At 38.0% G+C, this 24,280-nt stretch overlaps 1 protein-coding gene and 1 long non-coding RNA gene across 2 annotated transcripts; both read right to left on the bottom strand.

Moving 5' to 3' along the window:
• Window positions 1–1,177: 1,177 nt before the first annotated feature.
• On the bottom strand, window positions 1,178–8,635 carry LOC113053190 (fascin-2-like). Its single transcript, XM_026218016.1, has 5 exons — window positions 6,616–8,635; window positions 4,325–4,481; window positions 4,102–4,223; window positions 3,848–4,015; window positions 1,178–3,724 (listed from the first exon to the last, which is right to left on the bottom strand). Exons 1-5 carry the CDS (start codon window positions 7,433–7,435, stop codon window positions 3,519–3,521), a joined length of 1,473 nt encoding a protein of 490 aa, XP_026073801.1. The 5' UTR covers window positions 7,436–8,635; the 3' UTR covers window positions 1,178–3,518.
• A 1,737-nt stretch (window positions 8,636–10,372) lies between these two features.
• LOC113053198 (uncharacterized) lies at window positions 10,373–19,569 on the bottom strand. Its single transcript, XR_003277179.1, has 4 exons — window positions 19,179–19,569; window positions 13,750–13,841; window positions 12,874–12,935; window positions 10,373–10,430 (listed from the first exon to the last, which is right to left on the bottom strand). It is a non-coding gene; the product is annotated as an uncharacterized LOC113053198 (long non-coding RNA).
• Window positions 19,570–24,280: the final 4,711 nt, after the last annotated feature.

Below are 24,280 nucleotides of genomic sequence, written 5' to 3' on the forward strand. Positions count from 1 at the left end.
GAAACATGATCTTTATGTTCTATGCATTTTTTAAATATATTTTCTAAATACATTTCAATATATTTAACAGTGTTTCACATAAATGTGAATACATCACATTTCGGTATGAAATCTGTATAAAAGAACAGACATGCAAACAAACAAAAGGACAAAAGAAAAAGAAAAATTGTAAAACAAAAGAAAATTGTAAAAAATTTGTGGAATCAGAATAGAAATATTGTCATGAGCCTGATTCAGATGATAATGTTTTCTCATGGGGACATAAACTATGTTCAACATTTACAGTCTGTTATTTCATTGCTGTCCAAATCCGGAATTCCACTATTTCCCTACTGTACTGTCTCTCCAGCCAAAGAAGAAGAAGAAGGAAGAAGCTCAGATTGCTGCTCGTTGTCAGAGAAAGAAGTGTGAGGCTCACGGATTGCCTTCTTTCTCTCAAAAGAGAATAAAATAGCAGAGCAGTGCGTCTTTGACACCAGGCTCGAGTGATATCATGCCGGCTCAGCTCAGACATGCTTCACTCTTCCCACGTCCCCTTGTTTCACCAGTATGCTTCACACATGAAAATCAACACCCCTCGTTGAAAAAAAAATCATCTCATGTAGGCTAATCGGTCAAACAATCAGTGTCTTGAAAATAGTTAATAAATAGCCTTTGAACAGTCATAACATTTATAAGATAAGATTTACCTCAGAAACACCAACAATATATTTGCCAACATTATTTTATCATTTTCATAAATAAGTCAGTTAACTCCCACAGTCCCTTTTTTCCATGAGTAGGTGGAATTTTCACATTGATTAAATGTGTTATTATAGCAATATAACACATCTTTCTATATCTCGTAATTTTTACTTATTCTAAAAATATTATGGCACTGAATTCTGCCAGATTTACTAAATTACTTAATGCAACCACACTCTTGGCACAGCGGCCCAAAAACACAAAAAGGGGGTTGAGGGATGTATAGGTGATATAGGAGTATTTACTCATTTTAGTTATAATTAGTTCAATTTAATTCTCCTGGCCATTCTTTCTGCAAATTCATCCACATTGTCTTTGGTGTTTAATTTAAGGTTTTGTGTATTCTCAATGGAAAGAATGGCTACTTTCGATATTCTTTGCTTTTGATTAAAGAGGATAAAATTGAAAGAAAGAGAAATAAAATGGTGCAGGAGTGATACCATCTTGGTAACACTTTATAATAACTTTCAGTTCATATGATCTATATTTGTTTATATATGATCTATATTTGTCTTTGTTGTGTAGTACTATATTTGTACATCTTAACAAATTATCTATTAATTATTTGTTCATGTTTTTGCAGTAGCCAATCTAAAGTTTAAACTACTCATTTTTTGTACATGTTTGTACAATGTTACATTTGCAATCATTTCATAATTTATTTTGTGGTGTACCTTTTGCTTTGTGTTTTCTTTCTTGTAAGTGGCAGCTGTCAACTGTTGAATTTTCTGTATCATAAACATCTTGGGAATTCTGTCTTATCCAATTGAGTTCTAGTATAATTTTTTTGTGTATTCATTGATTTATGGTTGTCTTTTTTTGTTTTCGTTTTAGTTTGCAGGGCCCTGAGTTGGGAGGCTAGCTGTGCAAGAACCCTGGTAGTGGTGTTTCAAGCACGGAGTGTGGATTGCTGTTTGTGGAAAAAGTTCATAGACATTTTGCATACTGATATCCATGTCTCTTTGTCCTTCATGGTAAAAAGTCTGCGTGTCCAATTACCATTGAGTATTCATTTCCCAATACTTGAAAGGGGTGGCATAGTCAGCATTTTGTACTTTTCTCTTAAGGATTTGGTTTTTGCAGTGCAATTGATTTATTAACATTTCCATTTTTAGTATACATTTGGCCCAGTATACATTTCATTCAGTTCTTGAAACAGACACATTTCTCAAAACTTCGAACACATTTCATAAACATTCCAATTTGCTCAAACTAAGCAAAAATGCCCTCATTTTGCCCAGGTTTAACCTGTATGTGATTGTGCATTAGCAGAAGGCACACTTCCACCGCATAGCACTCACTTGAAAAAACATGGACTAATTATAATGCAGCATTTTTCTGAAAACACTCCACTGCTCTGTTTCTTTAGCCTGCAGAGTGCTTAGACGCTGATCTCTTATTAATGCTATCACTAGCCGACATTATATTATTGTTCAAATAAGTAATTAGGAACTACATTAAGACAAAATATGTATAATCACCAGATTATTAACTCTTGGACAGATGCAAAATTAAACCCACAGAAATATACACCTCAAAACATTCACCATAATAAAATTGTGCTATATATTTGAAAACCTTTAAGTCTGTCATGTGTTCAGAAATGTCAAATATTTCAAATAGTTTGGTGTCTGACATGACCAAACATCAATCATCACCTGTGCATCTGATAATGGGGTCAGGACCCCTAAACCAATATTTCCAACTGCCCCCTAATGGAGGTCTGAGGAGTCCAGGGACACTTTCTGCTGATGGCCTCTGACAAACATGCTAAAGAGTTTCTTAATTACAGTCCTGGGTTCTCACCATTGATGATCTCAATCAGGTGTGTTAATTAAGGGACACAGATATGCAGAGTGGTGGGTGGTGGTTGGAACTGAGAACCAGTGGAACCAGTGATCAGAAGTACTAGTCATTTAATAAGAATCTAAGGGGGCATTTACACTGGGCTCTTTGCTGCGGTTTAAACCCAAGCGTGATTTGTTCCCGGTGCCGGACAAAGTGTTGGTCTGCTTTCACACTCAATAGTTGTATCAAACCCAGGTGCGTTTGCAGTCACCTTACATCGCAAACGCACCCAGAAAAGGCATGGAGAATGCAACGCGTCACTGGCATTTTCTGGTGCTTATATGCACAACATAATAATTAATTTTAATTATTACATTTTAATTAATTTAATTTTCACTTTTAAGAGTGTGTGGAATCAACCTCGGCTCTCTTGTGTGTTGAGGAAACAATGATAACGACAATGTTACGCATGTGCGGGATACTTTACTTCCTGAACAAGTGTGCACCAGAGTCTGTGTTACTTGCCCATTCAAGCGAACCGTGCCACAGTTCGGGAGCAACCGAACTTGGGTTCAGTACCCCAGTGCGCACCAGGGTCCAATGACAGCGTTCAGATTAGCGATTTTTCATGCGAACCATGCCCCGTTCCGCACTAAACTGCCAGTGTGAAAGCACCCTAAGATCTTTGCTTCGGATAATACAGCTTTCATCTGAGCATTTGACAGCATCAATAACCAACCTAATTGAAATTAGTTTGAAAAATGACAGAGCAAAGTATCAGTTTCTAAAATATCTTATGAAGCAAGTGGGGGACTTCTGACTATTAGAAACAAATAAAACCACAGATATTTCTCATGCTCACAAAAACAAAACAAAAAATAAATAAATATAGAAAGTCAATGAAGAGCATAATGCTGTAAAGTCATTGGCTGAACAGGTGTCAGGAGGATAACTTTTTTTACTCTGAGTCTGTGTCTCTGGTACACTCAGTGCTCCCACAGGGACGAAGCATCCACACTGAGCCCATCACCCATCAGTGTGCCTCCCTGGTCTCCACGCAAGTACTTGCCATTTTGACCCTTGATGCCAACCCGTCCATACTCAACAAACTCAAAGAAAAAATCCTCAGGTTTATCCCCATCTGTGCACACCAGACCACTGCTGGAGACATACCAGAACTTTTCATTTCCACCTGTGTAAAAAAAAAATACATAGTTACATTCATCAGATGTTTGCAAATATGTGTCCAGAAGAGTGTGTGCTGCTCATTGAAACTCGGGTGAGTTACAGCTTACACAATAGCAATATGTCTCACTTTTTATTTGGTATGCGCCATCACTGAAAAGCAATGAGAAGATATCATAAACAGAGCGGCTGCAGTCCAGTGTATTGGCGGTTTTGTGGTGGCACACAAAGCCATTCTCCCCACGCAAGACCAGGATTGGACGATTAATCAGCTTTAGCATGAACTGCTCATCCTCCCCTGCCGAACACATGCAAGGATTTATCTGACTCATGTTAGGTGGGTATTCAGTAGTGACAGATCAGTAATAACTTATTTGCACTCACCCAAAGAATCACTCACAGCAGCAAGCTGTCCATTTTTCTTTGTGCAGACATATTTTCCATTGTTTGCTCTCAAAGCAATTCGTCGGCCCAGCCACTCTATGTCAAACATGGTGTTTTCTTCTCTAACAGTCACACAATAAAGATCTTTCACTATTTTCACAAACATTAATTTATGAAATGCATAAAAAATATTGTAATTTATGATAATAATGGAAACACTTACGCTTCTGTGGCTGAGGAAAGAATCCCTCCGTGAGTAACGAGTGTCCAGTAATTTCCACCATTGGTTCTGAACATGCACTTCTTAGTCTCTTTATCAATCTCCATCTGAAATGTCTCCATGTCTGTCTCATCATCCTGATTAGCTAAGATGCTAACACCTGGAAACAATTACATTCTTATGTCTTCTAAGCAGCTGATGCCTCTTTTCTTTGCAAAATGGCTATGCAAACAGTATTTGTACAAACATAGTGTGCTGGGTTGTTGAATGTTAAACTCTGTTTTATCTTGGTCACTCTCACTGAAACTGTGGTTGAAATAACATTACCAGCAAACTTATGTCTGTTCCAGCTAATCAAAGTGACCAGATTGTGTAGGTTAAGATTAAAATTAGATGCTTCAGAAATACCCCTTGACTGTCTGTTAAGCCTTTTACTGGAGTAATCCCTAACACTCACCCCAGCAGCCTGATGCTATAATTCCTACAATTGTTAAAAGCAAATGCATAGAGGCACTTAATAAGCAAGTGGTGGAAGAAACATTCAGCTTTAGGCAAACAGATTCAGCCTTTTACACTTTCATTGATGTTGTTTACACAGCTAATGCCCTGTGTTCAAGTTCTAAAGCCAAGTAGTGGAGAACCATTTGCATTATTAGCTATTCATTATTATAAGTGATTTGATGATGTATTCTAAAATATTATAAAGCAGCAAAGAGCTTGCAAATATTTGGCTATGAGAATGAAAAGCATTTATCATAATGGCTCATTGTTTTTCAAAGATAGTCCTTTTCCCCCCTGTATCAAATGTCACCATCCTATTTGTCCAGAATGATTCTAAGAGACAGATGTCTTGCTCTTTATTCTGAAACAGTCTGAAAAGTGGCAATGGACTCAATGGGTCTGTTTTATCCTATAGGACTCCCAACAAACTCTATTAGCACAATATAATAATTTGTTGGTTCAGGTTTGATCAGGGTTGGAGCTGAACTTTGCAGGAAGGTAGATCTCCAGGAACAGGACTGGAAACCCCTGGGCTATAGCATATTCCAAGAATAGGGATATCTTCCCTAGCCCTTGCACTCATTAGAAACATCCAATCTGAGAACTGAATATTCATATGAGTCTGATCTTTTTGAGGAACCAGATGATCCTCACAAAACATGATTTGTTAACAAAATACACTCCACTTTTGAAGATCAGCTTACCCACTTGATCCAGTTAAATAACAGACCACTGGAGGTGAAGAATATCAAATATACAATTTTTGCCTACCATTATGGTGTTTTGTGTCTTTTTTGAAATTTGAAAGTTTAGGATTTTTTCATTGTATAAAAACAGCAGCCAGCACCGCCTTCAGAATTTTTATTTAGTATTATCGTACATTAAATCAAAGGGGTTTGGAAGGCACAAGTGTGAAAATGTTTTTTTTTTTTCTCCCTTTAAATATGTGCAAAAAGATATGTCTGGCAAATCATTTGAGGCTGCTTTAATCTGAAGACACACAGTGGATATGACAAATTAAATTGGTTGCTTCAGACACAGATAATTAAATTTGCCAGATGACCATGCACCCATAGGCAGATGTACGCAAATCTTTTCACTTTCTGAGATTCTGTAAAGCATACATGCATCATAGAGGAAATGACTACACTAGGTTTTTGGAAATGCTGCATCTCTATATCCAAAAGTCCAGGCATGTTTTATAAGTTTGTTTGGCTGCATTAAACTAAGCAAACAACAGTGTTTTGTTATTCTAGCACTACATCAGCAGACGACATTTTATCAGTTTTGAGATGAACAAGCTAAATATAAAAAGTAGATTGACCGCCTCAAGAATCCACTTTTTACATTTTCAGCCATGCTGCTGAATGCCTACACATTGTTTTAGACCACGGTTGCCCAATCCTGTTCATGGAGATCTTTCTACAAACTCCTCCAACCCTGATCAAAGAGAGCCAGCCAAATAATACATGAGCACATGATAATTACAGACAGGTGTTTTGGTGAAGAGTCGGAACTACTCTGCAGGTAGGTAGATCTCCAGGAGCGCAATTGGAAATGACTGTTTTAGACAAGAGGCTCCCAGCCAAGCTCCTGGATGTCTCCTTATTTAAACATAACTGATTCAGGTCGTATAAGAGACTCTGAGACTTGAAATGGGTGTGTCAGACAAAGGAGACATGCAAAATGTACAGTATTGGTGGGCCTCCATGAATAGGGTTGGGAACCACAGTTTTAGACCAATAATAATGACCATGACACCACATGCTAAAAAATGCATAATAATTGATTACCTTGACGAATAGACACATATCTTTTGTTGGCTGCCAGGAAAACAACTTGTGGGTGGCTCTCTTCCAGATCAAACAGCTCATCTTTCCCTGGCCTTGAACAGCGGCCAGACTTCAGGGTGCCTGCGGGGCCCATTGGTGAGAGAAACTTGCCCTCACAGTCCTTAAAAGCCAGCTTGCCAGACTTGATTTCCAGAGTGAAACTAGTGTTGTGCCTGTGCTCCATTACCAGCTTACCATCATTGCTGAGAAAACGATTGTCACAAGCCTTCAGACTGTACTTCTCATCCAGGTAGACCAAAGTGATCAGGGAGTCCACACCCCAGGGGATGTTGCTGTCCATGCAGAGCTGGTCGTCTGTGGTGGACAAGCGTGCATAGCGCTTGCGGGATACACTTAGCAGGTTGGCCTGTGGGTGAAGGGCAAGATGCATGGCCCACATTTCAGATCCTCCAATGGTCTGGGCAAAACAGGATAGATATTCTGCAGAGCCTCCAAAATAGCGCAAATATGGTTCTGACTGCAAGGCCCAGCGTCCATTTGACTGTGTCACAAGCAAAAAACGGCAGGATGCGTTTGGCACTTCCTCCTCACAGCTCACCTTGCCATCTTTATCTGTGGCAAGATAACGTCCGAGATGACTGCGCAAGAAAACTACCTGGCTATCCTGGTCTTGCTCCAGGGTCCAGATCTGTTTCTTCTTCATGCTGGTTCCAGATGCATTTACCTTGAACCCAAATGCCTCTGCGGTGAGGTAACGATTTTCGTAATTAATAAGTCCAAACTGGAGCTTTAAAGCCATACTTATTCCATTTGTGGACATTGTGACCAGGTGCTTGCCAAAGGATTGTTTAAGATGATTTGTACTGCAGATTAAAAATGCTGAAATGGTGACAATATGCCCTTGACTCTCCTCAGATGATATTAAAAGGTCATTCAAAGTTTCTTCCTGCTCTGAACTTTGACTGTTTTTTCCCTTGTCCACTCAGACTCAACCACAGATTAAGGCTGTTTTCCCTGTGAGTCTCCTGGTATTGGATTCTTTATCATTAGGGCAGCAGTCCCAGGCTACACCAGTTTACCTTAAGCTACTTCTCTGCATTCACACAGGTGACAGCCTCCTGCTTCCTAATCAGTCTGGATTAAACTCAGCATGGCACAGCACCTCAATCCAACAAGCTGCTGACACCATACACACCACATCTCTGACTACTCCCTTTTGTCCTCTGGCAGATCTCCCTCCCTCTTTCTCTCTCTCTCTCTCTCCCCCCACCCCTCCTAGTTTTCAGTTCCAACCCTACCACCACCTTTTTCCAATTTTCTTCCCCTCTTCCTTTCTCTTTTTATACACTGGCTTGTTCTCTTGAATATATAATGAAATATATTAATGTTTCAATGACAAATAATACAGTATATGCTTTGAACATTTGTTCTTCTTGCATTTTTATGGTAATGTCATGGTTTATGAGCAGTGTTTTTTTTGTTTTGTTTTTTAAGCTGCTTGACCTTCCTTATTTCCCAGTCAAATATGTATTCTATAACCTGTAGCTCAGGTACAGATGAACATGACGTATGATCTCTCACACAGCACATGTTGTCCTTATAAGGGTATTATTGACCCTATTAATGACACTACAAGGTTTCAAATATTCTACAAATTGGTGTCCTATTATTTTTGCCAGATCCGTTTCTGTATTTAAACAATATAGACCCAAATCAAAATGTTTAGCTATATCCCACATTTGTGTGTAAATATTTTATGACATGATTTCACTGCTATATAGACCTTCCGTAGCACCACCCCATTTCAGTGCTGCATTCGTTGTCTTCTGTCTTCTATCTTCTATTTGTATTTCCACCGTGTGAATGTAACGTTTTTTACATTTTTCATGACAGCCACCTCAAACATTACAATGATCATGATATCCTTCATCTACTCTAAAATAAGTAACTCCATGTCTCCAATTAGTTACTCTTCAACAGTGAGGTTATCAAGTTGCCGCCATATTGTAAGTTCAAAAACAGAATGCTTAAAATGGCTGAGCGCTGAGTTTAAGGTTTATACTGTACAAAAAAATTTTTATGTTCCACAAACTTGTTACACCCAGGGTGTAACTTATTGAAAGAAAAGGGAACAAACAAATAATTTATGTAATTACAAATCAACATTTGATAGCAAACTGGCTTCCCAAAAGCTAAACAAAAAAATGTCCAGTTCACATTGGTGCTTATTCTGAAAAAGAACTGCTCACTTAGACTGGAACTGATTGTACATGCATGAACTGTTTAATGGGGGATAGTATATTGGGAAAACTTTATTTCTAAATAACTGAAGTATTCATACAGTGTCCGTTTAATAAACTGTTAACCAAGCCAAAATGAAAGCATGAAACTGCATTTGAAATCAAATTGAAAATCAAATAATATGTAACCATGTGATTTAAGCACTATAACTACAAAGTTTTTTTAAATACGTTGACAGACCACACTGCCTGCACCTCAAACCGACTGTCCAGAATGTTTGCATTTAATTTGCATAAAACCTAACCATGTTGACACTCTTACCACTTTCTCCACTCCACAATCATCTCTTGTAGATAATAAACAAAAAATTGCTGGCCATCTCACTCAGCACCAATGGACATGCACAGCAAGACTGAAATTACACTACAAAACACACAAGACTGAGATTACACAATAATTTTTTAGTAAATCCAAATATATGTCGACAATGGAGCCCATGGGAGCCAATTCCAGCATATTGGGCTAAAGTCAGGGAAACACCCCAGGTGGAAGGCCACTCAGATAAAACAGATGAGCTCATATAATAATTTATTAATACTGAGAGACAAACAAACAATGTTTTGAAGGTTAAGCATTTATTTATATATTTCTATTTCCATTTACATTAAGTCAATGAGCAGATGCTTTTATCCAACATAGAAATGAGAAATGAAACTTCACCTGGAGCTTTACTTTACTTGTAAATTTTCTCCTGGCTTTTTTGGCCAGCGGGAACAAGCTCCAGGTGCACCACTCATCAAGCACAGGTGTTGTGATTGTGAAATCAGTGTGGGAGTGGTGTTTCCAAGGTGACACTGATCTGGAACTGGGATACATGATACAGTATACATACACAAATAAAAACAAGTAAATATAACAGAAAAAATAGAAAGCTAGTGTTTTGATCTGGAATCGGGATACTCAAGTCAAGTCAAGTCGCTTTATTTATATAGCACTTTAAACAAAATACATTGCGTCAAAGCAACTGAACAACATTCATTAGGAAAACAGTGTGTCAATAATGCAAAATGACAGTAAAAGGCAGTTCATCATTGAATTCAGTGATGTCATCTCTGTTCAGTTTAAATAGTGTCTGTGCATTTATTTGCAATCAAGTCAACAATATCGCTGTAGATGAAGTGACCCCAACTAAGCAAGCCAGAGGCGACAGCAGCAAGGAACCGAAACTCCGTCGGTGACAGAATGAAGAAAAAAACCTTGGGAGAAACCAGGCTCAGTTTGGGGGCCAGTTCTCCTCTGACCAGATGAAACCAGTAGTTTTCAGGCTGCAGCAAAGTCAGATTGTGCAGAAGAATCATCTGTTTCCTGTGGTCTTGTCCTGGTGCTCCTCTGAGACAAGGTCTTTACAGGGGATCTGTATCTGGGCTCTAGTTGTCCTGGTCTCCGCTGTCTTTCAGGGCAGTAGAGGTCCTTTCTAGGTGCTGATCCACCATCTGGTCTGGATACGTACTGGATCCGGGTGACTGCAGTGACCCTCTGATCTGGATACAGACTGGATCTGGTGGCTACGATGACTTCGGAATAAGAGTAAAACAGACTAATATTAGTGTAGATGCAATTCTTCCAACGATGTAGCAAGGACATCGGGTGTTATGGGAAATGTTCCTGATTCCAGGTTTATCTAATTAATGCAGCCTAAAAATCCTTTAACGGATTTGGATATTAAAAGCATATTAGTATATGTAAACCAGGATAAAGAGATGGGTCTTTAATCTAGATTTAAACTGCAAGAGTGTGTCTGCCTCCTGAACAATGTTAGGTAGGTTATTCCAGAGTTTAGGCGCCAAAGTGGTCCATTTATTTTAATACAACATTTTCCATAGCAGTTTCCATCAGCGTAACAATACATAGCGTGGCGCGCAAGCGGTCAAAAGCCCTTTGCCCTTCCGGGTCAAACACCTGTAGACAACATTGTATCTGCTGCCTTTATACCTGAGGCCAAGATACAAACATGCGCCACCAAGTGTTAAATAAAGAAATTTCAACCCAAATACAAAGTGGCATTTGGCTCTAACAGCCCCTTTCACACTGCCATTCCGGCAAATACATGGGTAAACTGTTCCGGCAATCGTTCCCGGGTTGCTAGATTTTGCACTTTCACACTGCCAGTGATTACCCGGGATATGTGTGTGCTTTCACACACAACCCGTAAAGATCTAGTAACGACACGTGACATCAGGGCGTGACGTGTAATGTATGAGTCGAAAACGTTAGGGACGTTATACTTTCACTGAAACAAGCGAATGATCTCGGCGTCAGCGCGGAAAGTGAGGAACTAACTGGTCTCTGCTTCATTTCAGTTTGCACATATTTTTTCGTCGCGAACGTTGATCTTTCTTCAAAACAGCCGGTAAAAGAGTAGCGCGATAACGTGCGCGTCATCACTTCGACACGGCATTAGGTCTGGCTTTTGTTCACACAGCGCTCATCCCGGGTTGAACCCGGCAATGTTACTAGGTCCCCGACCCGGGTTCAATGCCGGAATCAATCCCGGGACGTGTTTGCTTTCACACAGAAGGCGACCCGGCAATATGCCGTGTCCGACGTGCAGTGTGAAAGGGGCTTATAAGTGCTATACAGCCCTGAAAGATCACTTACTACAGGGAGAAGTAAGACACTATACTTTACTGGGAAATCTGCCACTAGGGGAGAGTGAGGGTCTAGGCACTTCTTCCAAAGATTCTGATGGAGTTCAACATCCAACTGCGGGGGGTCCATCGAAAGAGCCAAAGATGCAGCGTCACAGTAAGATGGGTGACATTGAGCATTATCTGACTACGTTTGAGTAAATTGCTACTGTGTGCAAATGGCCTCCAGAGGATTTGGTCATTTGACTAGTTCCTCTAATCACTGGCAAGGCCAGTGTCTATGTGTCTATGGATATGGAGGAAGCGAATGACTAAGAGCAGGTGAGAGAGGCCATTTAAAAAAAGTACTCATCTATGCTGAGACCTATCGTCAGTGGTTTCGTTCCATGGAGGTGCTGATGGAAGAAACTCCTAAGCAATTGCACGTCCGGTTGAAGGATTTGTTCTAAAAGGGGGTGAAACCTGCAGAAAGATCTTTTTGGAACAGATTTTGAGAATGTTGTGTCCCGAACTGCAAATCTGGCTTAAACAGCATGATCCGTCCTCCCCTGAGGAGGCCACCTGGCAGGTGGATATTATTGTGGCAGCTAGGCAAAGGCCTGAGACTTGGCGTCTTGCTCAGTGGAAGACCGCAAGGGACAAGCTTTTTTCCCACAACCACACTGCAAGAAGGGAGTAAGAGTATAGTGAAGTGACATTCAGCCAAGTATGGTGACCCATACTCAGAATTTGTGCTCTGCATTTAACCCATCCAAAATGCACACACACAGAGCAGTGAACACACACACACACTGTGAGCACACACCCGGAGCAGTGGGCAGCCATTTATGCTGCGGTGCCCGGGGAGCAGTTGGGGGTTCGATGCCTTGCTCAAGGGCACCTAAGTCATGGTATTGAAGGTGGAGAGAGAGCTGTTCATGCACTACCACCACCCACAATTCCGTCCGGCCCGAGACTAGATCTCACAACCCTTCGATTGGGAGTGCAACCCTCTAACCATTAGGCCACGACTTCCCCATATTGGCAAGAGATTAACGAAACAAACAGAAACGTCTATATTAACCACAATTGGGATTATTAAGTGTTTTAGTTTTGGTCAGATAGGCCATAAGAATTTAATAAACCTGAATAAAAAGCTTACTAATGTCTGTTATGTTCCACGGTCATATTCTGTCACTGAAGTGTATTTAGACAATTATGAGCAATCCTACCTAATTAAAGTGGGTCTATCACCAAAACTTCCTTTTCCTGTGATCATTAGTCACAATTGTCCTGCATTAATGGGCTAATTGAAGCCAAGTAATACCTGTCATGTTGTTTTAACTCGTGCAAAGTCTAAACAGAGCCAGGAGGTGAATGAGACAAATACCTTGAACTGCCTTCCTTTTTATGACTGTGATATTCCAACTCATCCAGTGAAACCTGTGAAGTCTAAAGCAGAGAAGAGATTAGACACATTTCAGGGAACAGTGGTGCAAGTCATAGAGAAGGTTAAGAAAAACTCCCTGCCGATATTAAATAGATAGAAAACTGATTCTGAAATTGGTTCTATCTATTCTAGTATGATAGAAAATGCAAAGCTAGGCAGAGAGATGGCCTTCTTTAAAGGTTCTACTTTTTGTCCAGAAAATTAAATTCTGTATTGTAAGAAAATTGTTCTTCCTATGAGTGTACACAACATGATGTTGAAAATAGGGCACTCCATCCCTTGGACCAGTCATTTGGGAAGTCATAAAATGTATCATTGAATCAGTAAACCCTTTTTCTGGCCAGGGATGACCCCAGATATAGCTGAGTTTTGTAAGACGTGTCCAGAACTAAAATGTACTGCCCCTCATGGTCCTCCAAAAGCTTCCTTGACGTCTTTGCCAGTAATAGAGGTGCCTTTCCAACGACTAGGCAAGGATAGATGTAAGCCCTTTAGAGAGGAGTAAAGCAGGTAGCAAATGCATGCTGGTAATTTGTGACTATGCAAGTTGAGATCCAGAAGTTTTCTCGTTAAAGAAAATCAAGGCAAAATCTGTGGCTTTTTGTTTGAGGAGATACTGACTGACAGAGGAACCTATTTTATTTAAGTTACTGCAACAGGTTTAGCAATTTCTGTATATAAAAGGTTTGAAAACCACACCTTACTATCCTGAAACCAATGGTCTTGTAGAAACATTAAATTAAACCCTTGTTCAAATGCTCCGTAAATTTGTTAGTGACACAGGATCTGAATGGGATCAGTGGTTACCTTACTTACTATTTGCATGTAAAGAAGCCACAGGCTTCTACTGGTTTCTCTCCCTTTTGGTTTATGTACAGTGTGGCCATGATGTGCGGGGTCCTCTGTCTCTGTTGAAAGAGTCATGGGAACAGAGTTCACAGATGTTTAGTAAGGTGAATGTCAGTGATTATATGTTGTAAATGAGGGAGAGTTTTAGAAATAGAATGCAAAAAGAATGCTTACAAGAATCACAGAAAAGGCAGAAATGCTGGTATGACAGAAAAGTGAGGCAGTGGTCTTTTGAAGTAGGTCAGCAGGTTTTAATCATGCATCCAACAAAAGAGAACAAGATGTTGGGGAAATTTCAGGGTCCATTTAAGGTTACCAAGAAGTTAGGACCTGCAACTTACGAAATTGCAACTCCTGGTGGTTCACAGTCTAATAGAACTTTGCATATCAATCTCTTGAAAAAATGGTTTCCATAGAAAGAGTCTGCAAGTGTTAATTTGACTCCGTTAGCGAAAGATGAAGAAGAGATAGAAGAACAGTAACTATCTGTTAGTCTGGATACCCCCTCAGTTAATCTTGAACACTTATCAGAGCAACAGCAAAAAAACTAATTCAAGAGTTATGTGAACCAGAACTGTTTAAGAGAACCTCTGGTTGTACCCTTCTCATTCAGCATTGAATTGTGTTGAAACCTAATGCTCAAGTGAAAAGAATGAGTTATTGTATTCACTGAAAAGATTCACTGAGGTTGTTAATAAAGATGCGCATTTTGTAACCTTCTCAAAGTGAATGGTGTAACTCAGTTGTGTTAAAAGGACGGTTTTGTATTGATTTATGCTACTTAAATTCAGTATCCAAATTTGATATATCCCTAAAATGGGTTCTTGATTCTTTTAAATGGTATTATTCATGACAATATTTTGTTGTTAAACTGGATCATAGAGCACTCCAGTGGATTGACAAAATGAAAGTTACCAATGCTTGTGTAACTTGTTGGAGTTTGCCTATGCAACCTTTCCATTTCATTGTAAGACATAGGCTGGTGTCAGAAAATGTGAACTGATTTTCTCTGTCAAGTAACCTGTGATAGTTTGGGGGAGGGATATAAAAATCTCATGTTACCCCTAATTCTTGTATACATCCTGTTTGTTTTGAAACTAAAACTCTTAAAATCTGTTCAGTTCAATTTGAATAAATGTTTGTTGTTTAGCAATCACTTTGGCTATTAAGGTGCACAAAATAAAAAAAAGACACCTTTTTTAATTTATTTTATTTATAGTTTACCAACTTAATTTTCTTTCTTTTTTGTCTCTGGGTTCATGGCTACAGAATGGTTCAGGGGGTGTAGGTTTAAGAGGAAGTGCAGTCTTATTATTTCATTTTTTATGCAAACAGGATGAATAATAAGAAGTATAGACATAGTTTACTTACCAGTATGAGCAGGTGATTTTTTTATTGTGTTTATTTTAATTCATATATAAATGTATTGTTTTGTGTCATGAATCTGGTCTATGAACTTCCAGACTGTTACACTATACCCTGGACTTCAGTTCCCACAATCCGTTTCACTCTGATTTCGCATACAGTCACACACCTTACAAAACCCTGACTCAAACACTCTTCCGGCCCAAGTATTGTTTGCATTTATCCCTGTGCAACTTTATGGAGCCATTCCGAGTTTGTTCCGAGTCTAAGTCTTGTCTAGTCCTGTTCATTGCCTGATTTATCCGTGTCTTGATCCTAGCCTGTTTTGCCTTGTCCTGTCAATTTTCTGCCCTTCCCTGTTTGGATAATGTTTGCACCTCGCTTGGACTATTGCCTGTCTATTATTGTCTGTTGGCTTTGCCTTCAGAATATTGGGAGCTGCCGATCGCCCATGCCCGTTTTGGATTACTCTTTTGTCTTTTGTCTCATAACAGAATACTCAGCCCCACAAGGATCCAGCGGCTTTCCTGAACGGTGCTGGCCAGATATGGATACTGCAAGACTAATTGTACAGATTGTGTCCGGATCTTTTTTTTTCAGTCACCTTTATTTATATAGCACTTTAAACAACACAGATTGTGACAAAGCATCTGAACAGCATTAAACCACGTCATGCTGATTCGTCAAGCCTGGTTTCTCCCAAGGCTTTTTCTACATTTCTGTCACCGATTGAGTTTTGGTTCCTTACCACCTTTGGTTCCTTGTCTTCTTTGGCGTGCCTAGTTTGGGACGCTTGACTGATTGCACAGAAACTGGCCTGAAATTGGCCTGCTTGGACTGCTACATCCTTAATAGAACAACTACAAACATGCATGCAGTCTGCAGCACTATAAGGTAAATTGCTTTTCTGCCTTTGCTAAAATGTGCAACTTCCAAAAGTGCATATGTACAAAAGGCAAAAGGCTATTTTCATGCATTTCCAACCAGTTGTTATGGTTGCACAAATTCCATATTTGCATGCGTTGTAGGCAGAGCTTTCTGGTCAAAACTTAATGGAAATTCAGAATTGGCTTGGAAATCAAGTGTTTCTTTCTGTGCTATCTTGAATTTACCCATCTCAAACTAATACTGCTTTCCTTTTGTCTGTGGAATTCAAAAGGAATTTTTTTTTTTTTTTCAAGCAGCACTATTCTATACAACAACAGTTAGTAGTAACCATGTCTGTCAAGCTCCAATAATGAATTCAAGACAGCCTGTGGCCTCAATTGAACCTCTGGACTCATGTGGGGAAAACAAATCAAAGCTCAGTACGCAAAGATTATTAGATTAGATATATGAAAATACAGAAAACCACCTGTGGCATTTTGCCTAAAACTCTTCAATTGGGCATTCAAATCATTCCTTTCTAATCCCATGGATAGATTATGTAAAACGAATGACAATGAACAGATTCCAAAAAAATAAAAGATAGGGAAGGATTTGCTTCACCTTCAGAAGATGTTGTGTGTCCACCTCTGTGTGTATATACTGTATAATACAAGTTTGCTAAATTAATAACTGAATTTTATATATTCTAGTTTGAAAAAAAAGTATAATTGTTTACTTGATTAAATTAGCAAAAGTGAAACAAACTCAATTATCACTTGCACTCAATTTTGTTATATTGGATTAAAATAAAATTGTGAAACGTCAGCTTAATCCATTTGTGTTGGGACAACATTAATCATTTTTGTTGCATTGGCTGAAACTGGACAGTGGATGTCTCAAGCATGATTTGCTTATGCAAAGGATGAGGAGAGTAAATGTAGAAATTTCTGAGAGGGCAGGTTTCAAGTATAACTCGTTTGAAGTAATGGTGCTACATATAACATTATCCAGAGAAACCAATGTTAATGATAAATCCCTTGTTATGTTTGTACTGGCTACTGTATACAGGCCACCAGGCCACCATACATACTTTATTAAAGAGTTTGGTGATTTTACATCCGAGTTAGTTCTGGCTTCAGATAAAGTTTTAATAATTGGTGATTTTAATATCCATTTTGTAATGAAAAAGATGCATTGGGATCAGCATTTATAGACATTCTGAACTCTATTGGTGTTAGACAACATGTTTCAGGACCTACTCATTGTCGAAATCATACTCTAGATTTAATACTGTCACATGGAATTGATGTTGATAGTGTTGAAATTATTCAGCCAAGTGATGATATCTCAGATCATTATTTAGTTTTGTGCAAACTTCATATAGCTAAAATTGTAAATTCTACTTCTTGTTACAAGTATCGAAGAACCATCACTTCTACCACAAAAGACTGCTTTGTAAGTATTCTTCCCGATGTATCAAAATTCCTCAGATGTCGATGTCCTTGCTACATCATTAGAAGAATGGCATCTACGCTAATATTAGTCTGCTTCTCTCTTCCGAGGTCACCGTAGCCACCAGATCCAGTCTGTATCCAGACCAGAGGGTCACTGAAAGACAGCGGAGACCAGGACAACTAGAGCCCCAGATACAGATCCCCTGTAAAGACCTTGTCTCAGAGGAGCACCAGGACAAGACCACAGGAAACAGATGATTCTTCTGCACAATCTGACTTTGCTGCAGCCTGGAATTGAACTACTGGTTTCGTCTGGTCAGAGGAGAACTGGCCCCCAACTGAGCCTGGTTTCTCCCAAGGTTTTTTTCTCCATTCTGTCACCGATGGAGTTTTGGTTCCTTGCCGCTGTCGCCTCTGGCTTGCTTAGTTGGGGTCACTTCATCTACAGCGATATCATTGACTTGATTGCAAATAAATGCACAGACACTATTTAACTGAACAGAGATGACATCACTGAATTCAACGATGACATTCCTTTAAGTATCATTTTGCATTAGTGACACACTGTTTTCCTAATGAATGTTGTTCAGTTGCTTTGACGCAATGTATTTTGTTTAAAGCGCTATATAAATAAAGGTGACTTGACTTGACTTGACTTGAAATTAAGTGCTGTTTTATGTGTTTTTCTTAGTATAAGAAATGACAAATAGAGTAAGTGTTTATTGTTCAGTATGTTTGACATTTAAAAGAATTTGTGTTTTAAAAAGAGTTTTTGTGGTTACTATTGTGCTGAAGAGTAGAGCTTGTGGTTAGGCTGTGAGTGACTCAATAAAATACACTTTAATGTTTGAGGCTCTTTATGAACGTTAAAATTTTAGCATGTGGACCTGAGAGATTACAGAGCTGTTGAAAGTCTCCATAGAATTTCACCATCAGCATCATCAGTGTGTGATATTAAGGAAACATTATCCTCCTCACTGGGGCAGAGCTCAGAACTCCCTGATGGAAACTTTTTGTCGTTCTTCATTTCATAATTTTCACACCAATGATGATGACTATAAAAATAATAATATAGTTCTAAAAATCGTTCTCAATAGAATGACCACAGAGTCCACACCACAGCTATAATAATAAAAGGCACAGAGAAACAATATCGTTAGAATCAATTTCCGAAATATATATATTTTTTTCCAACTGATGAATGATAAAAACCTTGACAGCCAATCAGAATCAATCTTGCCATAATGACTTTGAGAATTTTAAGTGGCAAACAACCGTGTGCTTGGAATAAACAGACAATATTGTCCGCTGGTGTGGACAGAGTATAGTTCTCTTTATAATTATCATTCTTGGTGTGAACGGACCTTTAGGCAGCTGACTTTTGGCCTCACTGTCTTATCAGGCAATGTTTGCGTTTAGCATTTGCACAAGAAGGGATTTTCCAAAACTAATTTCTGAAAGGCTTCTAAGGCAGCATAAAGGTTAGATGAACTACCAGAACATAGCTTTGGTGACAACGAATATGTTAATTACTACAATTACAACACAACTCATTTCTAGCTAAAAAGAGTAAAAAAGTTGATCAGATGATACCATTATACAAAAAAATTGACAACCACAAGCACTTTTTGTCACAGAAATGAACACATAGGATTGTGGGATATCATAGGCAGCAAAGAATGCATCAATACACGGATCACATGAAGGTACCTCAGTAGACAGGATATGGCACAATCGTAGGATTACGACAAGTCTTGTTGCCCTCTGCTGCCTGGAGGGGCAAGGTTTTCCAGCTTTTGGATGCAGCCCTAAATTCTGCCGGACTTTGAGCTTCCAGCAGCGGGATTGGACACCTCTGGACTAAGAGCTTCAGATCCATTAATAAGGGTCATGCTCCCGTTGAGCACTTTCTTCTGTACCAACAGGCCAGATAAAATCCAGTGTGTACACCAGTGTTGGAGGTAATAGCGTGAGATATGTAACAACAATGAGTTTTACATAGTAATTAACTCAAATGATATATAGGGAATTTGAATAATTAATCAGGAATATGATTAATTTAAATCTCAGATGACAGTTACATTAAATTTGATTGATTATGAAAAATAGCTCAATTGCCTATAACAATAAATAATCACAGGGCACTGTAACTTACTCATTAATATGTCAATATTACATTCTTCATATCAATTATTGTGATATCTCTTACTGTAAATTACTGCAAATCAAACCGTGGTATGTCCAGCAAACCACTGTAGACCTATCAATTTTCAATAAAGTTATCACGCCTTATAATTCAAGGAAAAGTATTCTCTGGCCATGAAAATATTATCCTATCCTTATGATAAATTTAGTTTCTAAATTTAGAGCTATAGATCAGACATCTCAGTGACTCGTAATGTAAGTGGGGTGGAGTCCAAGCCAATCGTCGGTATATGGGTTTTTAATAATTAAACTAGTAATACATCAAACTACAAATCACACAGAGTAAATATGCGTACGACAATACAAACAGTAAGCTTTATACAATACATAACGGAATCCAAATAAAAGAGAGAGAGAGAGAGAGAGAGAGAGAGAGAGAGAGAAAATAGAATGAGATCACATAAGGAGCTCAGGTATGAAAATCATAGTCAGTAACTTTTGGAAGCCAACAACAAATCAGATCATAACAACACTTTAAACCAGCATTTAAATCTCCATAGAAAAGTGATACTTGCAGAGTGTCCAATGTGAGCTTTGCGCGGTGTTCCTTTTGAAAACAGCGGGCGTGTGCCGGAGGCCATGTGACGCGCGTGCACGCTGCGCTGGATCTTGGCGTGAGCGTGGAGCACGTGGTCCTTTGTTCTGTCCTCGCGCGGTATTTGAAAGGTTCAACAAACATTGTTCCAGAATTCGTCTTCCTTGCGTGGAGAGGCGAATAGTTGAATAAACTTAGTAAAGAAAATAAAAGAAAAGAACGAAACGAAAGCTTCTAAAGGAGCCATTAAAATGGCTTTTTCTCTCAGCCCCTGTGCTGAGGGGGGGGGGGGGGGGCTTGCGCTATGAGCGCGGCGCGAGGCCGCGCGGAGGGTCGCACCGGAGAGCAGCGTGTCCGAGAACCAAGAACGAGAAGAAGAGGAAGAAGAGGGAGTGGACCTTGTTTGGTCAATTCTTATAGCTTGAAATAGTTCACGCCCATTTTCGAGGGAGCATCCAATGAATGTCCGCGATCTGAAGCGGAGGGAAAAGTTCCTTTGTCTCTGTGGAGGCAACCCCCCGGTGATCTAGTGCTTGTCCGATTCCATCAGGGATATTTCTATCAGTTCGTACTTCAGATTACATACATTTTTCCATTACTTTGCTCTAGATAAATGGGTCTGTCAGAGCATGACGATTAGAACAAGACTAAACATAATATATATATGATCAAAGATCTAATTTTTAGATCGAATTACACATTTAAAGATTTGCTTAACACATGATAACACTGCAGATGTTGGGAAAAATCTAAATGTACCAAAAGGGAATACGTAATACATTTATAAAACATACAAACAGAAAGTTAATGAATACATTCCATAGAATGCATTGTTCAAAAGAAGCCAGTGACTTGGCTTCTCTCCTGTCCTGTGTGGTCGTAAACTTTTACAACCTGCAAAAGTGGGGGTTGCAGAAACATGGCTCTCTTTGAGAAGGTTAAAGTGAGGAGAGACATTTCCTAAAGTATAAGCTTAGCTCTTATACTCTTCACATAACAAGGATTAACCATTTTATGCAATCCATAAACATATTTAAAATACATATTAATAATAAAATGAAAGTAAGGAACTTATACGAAAGGTTTCCTTTGTCTCCAGTGTTGGAATGTGGTTGGGGGTTTTCATTTCTTCTTTGAAGCTCGCATGGACATCGTAAATAATTTAAGTCCAGCCAGGCTGGCGCCAGGCCAGGCACTTGGTGCAAAAAGAGTTTCATTTGGAAAATCTGAATTAAACACATGAATCGATGATCTGCATATCCGTTACAGATACATAATCATATTATTATTATTATTTTTTTTTTTAAGTAACTAGTAAAATAATGCATTACTTTTAAATTTACAAGAAAATATCAAAGTTACTTTTTCAAATAAGTAATGCAAGTTAAGGCTGGAATACACTACACGATTTTTGACCCAATTTCCTGCTGATTTACATTCTGGAGAACCAGACACTAGTTGCTGAAAGATTTGAGTTGATGTATTCCATACAATATCACGTATAGTGTATGATGGTCGCAGACAGATTTTCCTTTGTCAATATTTACAAAGTAAGTAAGTGTATGATGCCTAGAAAAAAATCTAAGTAATTTGTCATTTGTGTTTAAAAATATTATAATGTAATTTGTAATTTAATACTATTAGAGACAAAATAATAGTACTGCCAACTATAGCCTATCACAGTGTTGGGCTAGACGCCTATGGTTCTGTTATAACCATAGACGGGCAGAGTCTAGGCGGAGGGTTAATTCACCAAAAATGAAAAATATTTATTATTTATTATTTTATTATGTATTTATTATTTATTGTTTATTATTTATTATAATATTATATTATTATAAATGACTCAATCGACATTCAATCATTTTCAGAACATAAGTGAAGATATTTTTGATGAAATTGGAGAGCTTTATGTCCTTCTACAGTCAACCATGCAACTTGCACATTCAAGGTCCAGAATGTTAGAAAAGATAACGTTAAGTAATCTATGTTATCAAGTACATTAAGTACAAAAAAAAAAAAAAAAAAAAAAACATAATTCACCACTTTGTTTAAAAAAATAATATTATCCAAACAAGTGTGTCATGTTACTCTAGGGAACACTCACTCATGCGTTGTGTTGACGTGAGTCTTTTATTGCATGAACACAACACTAATGTATTGTGATGCATTTGCAATGCAAATCAATATTTTCATGAATAAAATTGAAAATAAATAGATAAATTGGACATATATTCATTCATGTCAGACAACTTGACAAATCTGTTGTCAATACCATTTAAATTCTAATAAAATATAATGATCTGTATGTATTTAGTAGATTACAGTTTTTGCATATTTATTATACAGGGCTGTATGTAATGAATGTAATGAATGTAATGAAAATGTAATGAATTCATATGCAATTTCTTTCTTTTTTTTCTTTTTTTTTAATGAACAATTTTTACAGTAATTTATATATAATACTTTTAAACAGAGATTTTAAAGGACTTGATATCCTGTGGCTTCCTCATGTGGACAACATTAGTATTATTGCCTTCATCTCTAAATTGTATTAACATAAAAAAAAAAAAAAAATTAATGATTAAACATTTAATGTTTACTTTACTAGCAATACACCCACATAAAACTCAAATTCACTGATTCGTGGGATCTTATTTCATGCTTTAACAGTTAAAAAAATTTAAACTTAAGTTACATTTTTTAGCTAAGCAGTAATGATACATGCCACTGTACATGCCACTGTACATCACAAAGATGTGATTATTTCATTTTTTAAATGGTTAACAATTGCATTCAGACCTGCTGCCTGCATTAACAGTGTGATTGGGGTGCACAGCCAACACTGGATTGGGTGAACTATCCCTTTAAGTGAGGTATCTTTATATACTGGAGGTACATATGCCAAAAATATCTTCATTCTTCAATCAGCTGCTTTGTGTAAGCTTCTGTTTGAAGGAAGTGGTTGACACATTTCTCTAGAAGTAGTTCTGGAGGAAGTAACATGCCTGAAATACAACAGAGTGTACACTCCAGGCATTAGAAGTGATTCTGATCCAACCTAAACACACCTCCTTACTTTGTTCCTGAAGTTTCTTGTGTTTTTTTGTATTTGTATGTCACCTTCATCAGATTTGTAATTCAAATATATTTCCTTTCTGTTTTCAACTTTTTACCTCAATGCCTGTCTGTTAGGCTTTTACTCTAAGAGCAGTTTTTGAAGCGGGCGCTCAATTATAGGTTTGTATATAGGTGCTCATTTGTTTAAAGAAATTAAAGGTAATTACATCAAAAAGAAGCATATTCATTAATTACCGGTTTTTTAAATGGAATTCATAATAAGTTTACTCAATCCATCACCAAAAAACTTATCAAAACAAAACATGTATTTGTCATTAATCTCAAATTAAACAATTACGATTAAATGACTTTAAACTTAAGTCTGGTGTATCCCGCAATACTATGTTATTAGTTCTGATATTTTAGAGAAGATTGAGAAGTATGAGCAGGTTATATGTCCTTCAAACTCAAACTGAGTGAAGTAATTAAGTAAATGTTAAATGTGGCTAGAAAATGGAACATCATTCGTTTCTTTAAAGGCTGCACTGTTTCATCAATGCAAGTAGGTTATTGTTTGTTTGTTTTGGTGAATAATAATAATTAATAGTAAATAAGGGTTAACACACACACAATGTTTTCAGCTGACAATTCTTCATTTTTACTTCACCGGATGGTAACTACACTGTTAATGACCCATGCAGATGGCAGTGTTTTGGTATTTTTGAGTATTTGTGGTATTTTAATGACCAGATGGGGGCAGTGCAGCCCGCAAAACTTTTAACAGCAGACTGACACTCTCATGCTTTACTTTTATTTAGCATTATGCATTGCATAATTGAGAAGAAATAAGCCCCAAAATACACAGATTAAATCATGTAAACAAAACAGCTTGATAGATTATTGATTTAGTGTATTTGACAAAAATCATACACACATACGATGGTACAAATATAGTGCATTCATGAATGAGACTGTCCACCCAAAACTATCATTCTTCTGTTCAGGCTTTGAT

Source organism: Carassius auratus, chromosome 3 (genome assembly GCF_003368295.1).
Source record: "Carassius auratus strain Wakin chromosome 3, ASM336829v1, whole genome shotgun sequence".
Lineage (NCBI taxonomy): Eukaryota > Metazoa > Chordata > Actinopteri > Cypriniformes > Cyprinidae > Carassius > Carassius auratus.

What these genes read in the sequence shown, in the direction of transcription:
- LOC113053190 (XM_026218016.1), bottom strand. Translation starts at nt 7,435, where the DNA reads ATGTCCACAAATGGAATAAGTATGGCTTTAAAGCTCCAGTTTGGACTT. An exon ending in ATATGTGTCTATTCGTCAAG is followed by an intron (nt 4,482 to 6,615) that starts GTAATCAATTAT and finishes AATTGTTTCCAG; the next exon opens with GTGTTAGCATCTTAGCTAAT. An exon ending in TGGCGCATACCAAATAAAAA is followed by an intron (nt 3,725 to 3,847) that starts GTGAGACATATT and finishes TTTTTTACACAG; the next exon opens with GTGGAAATGAAAAGTTCTGG.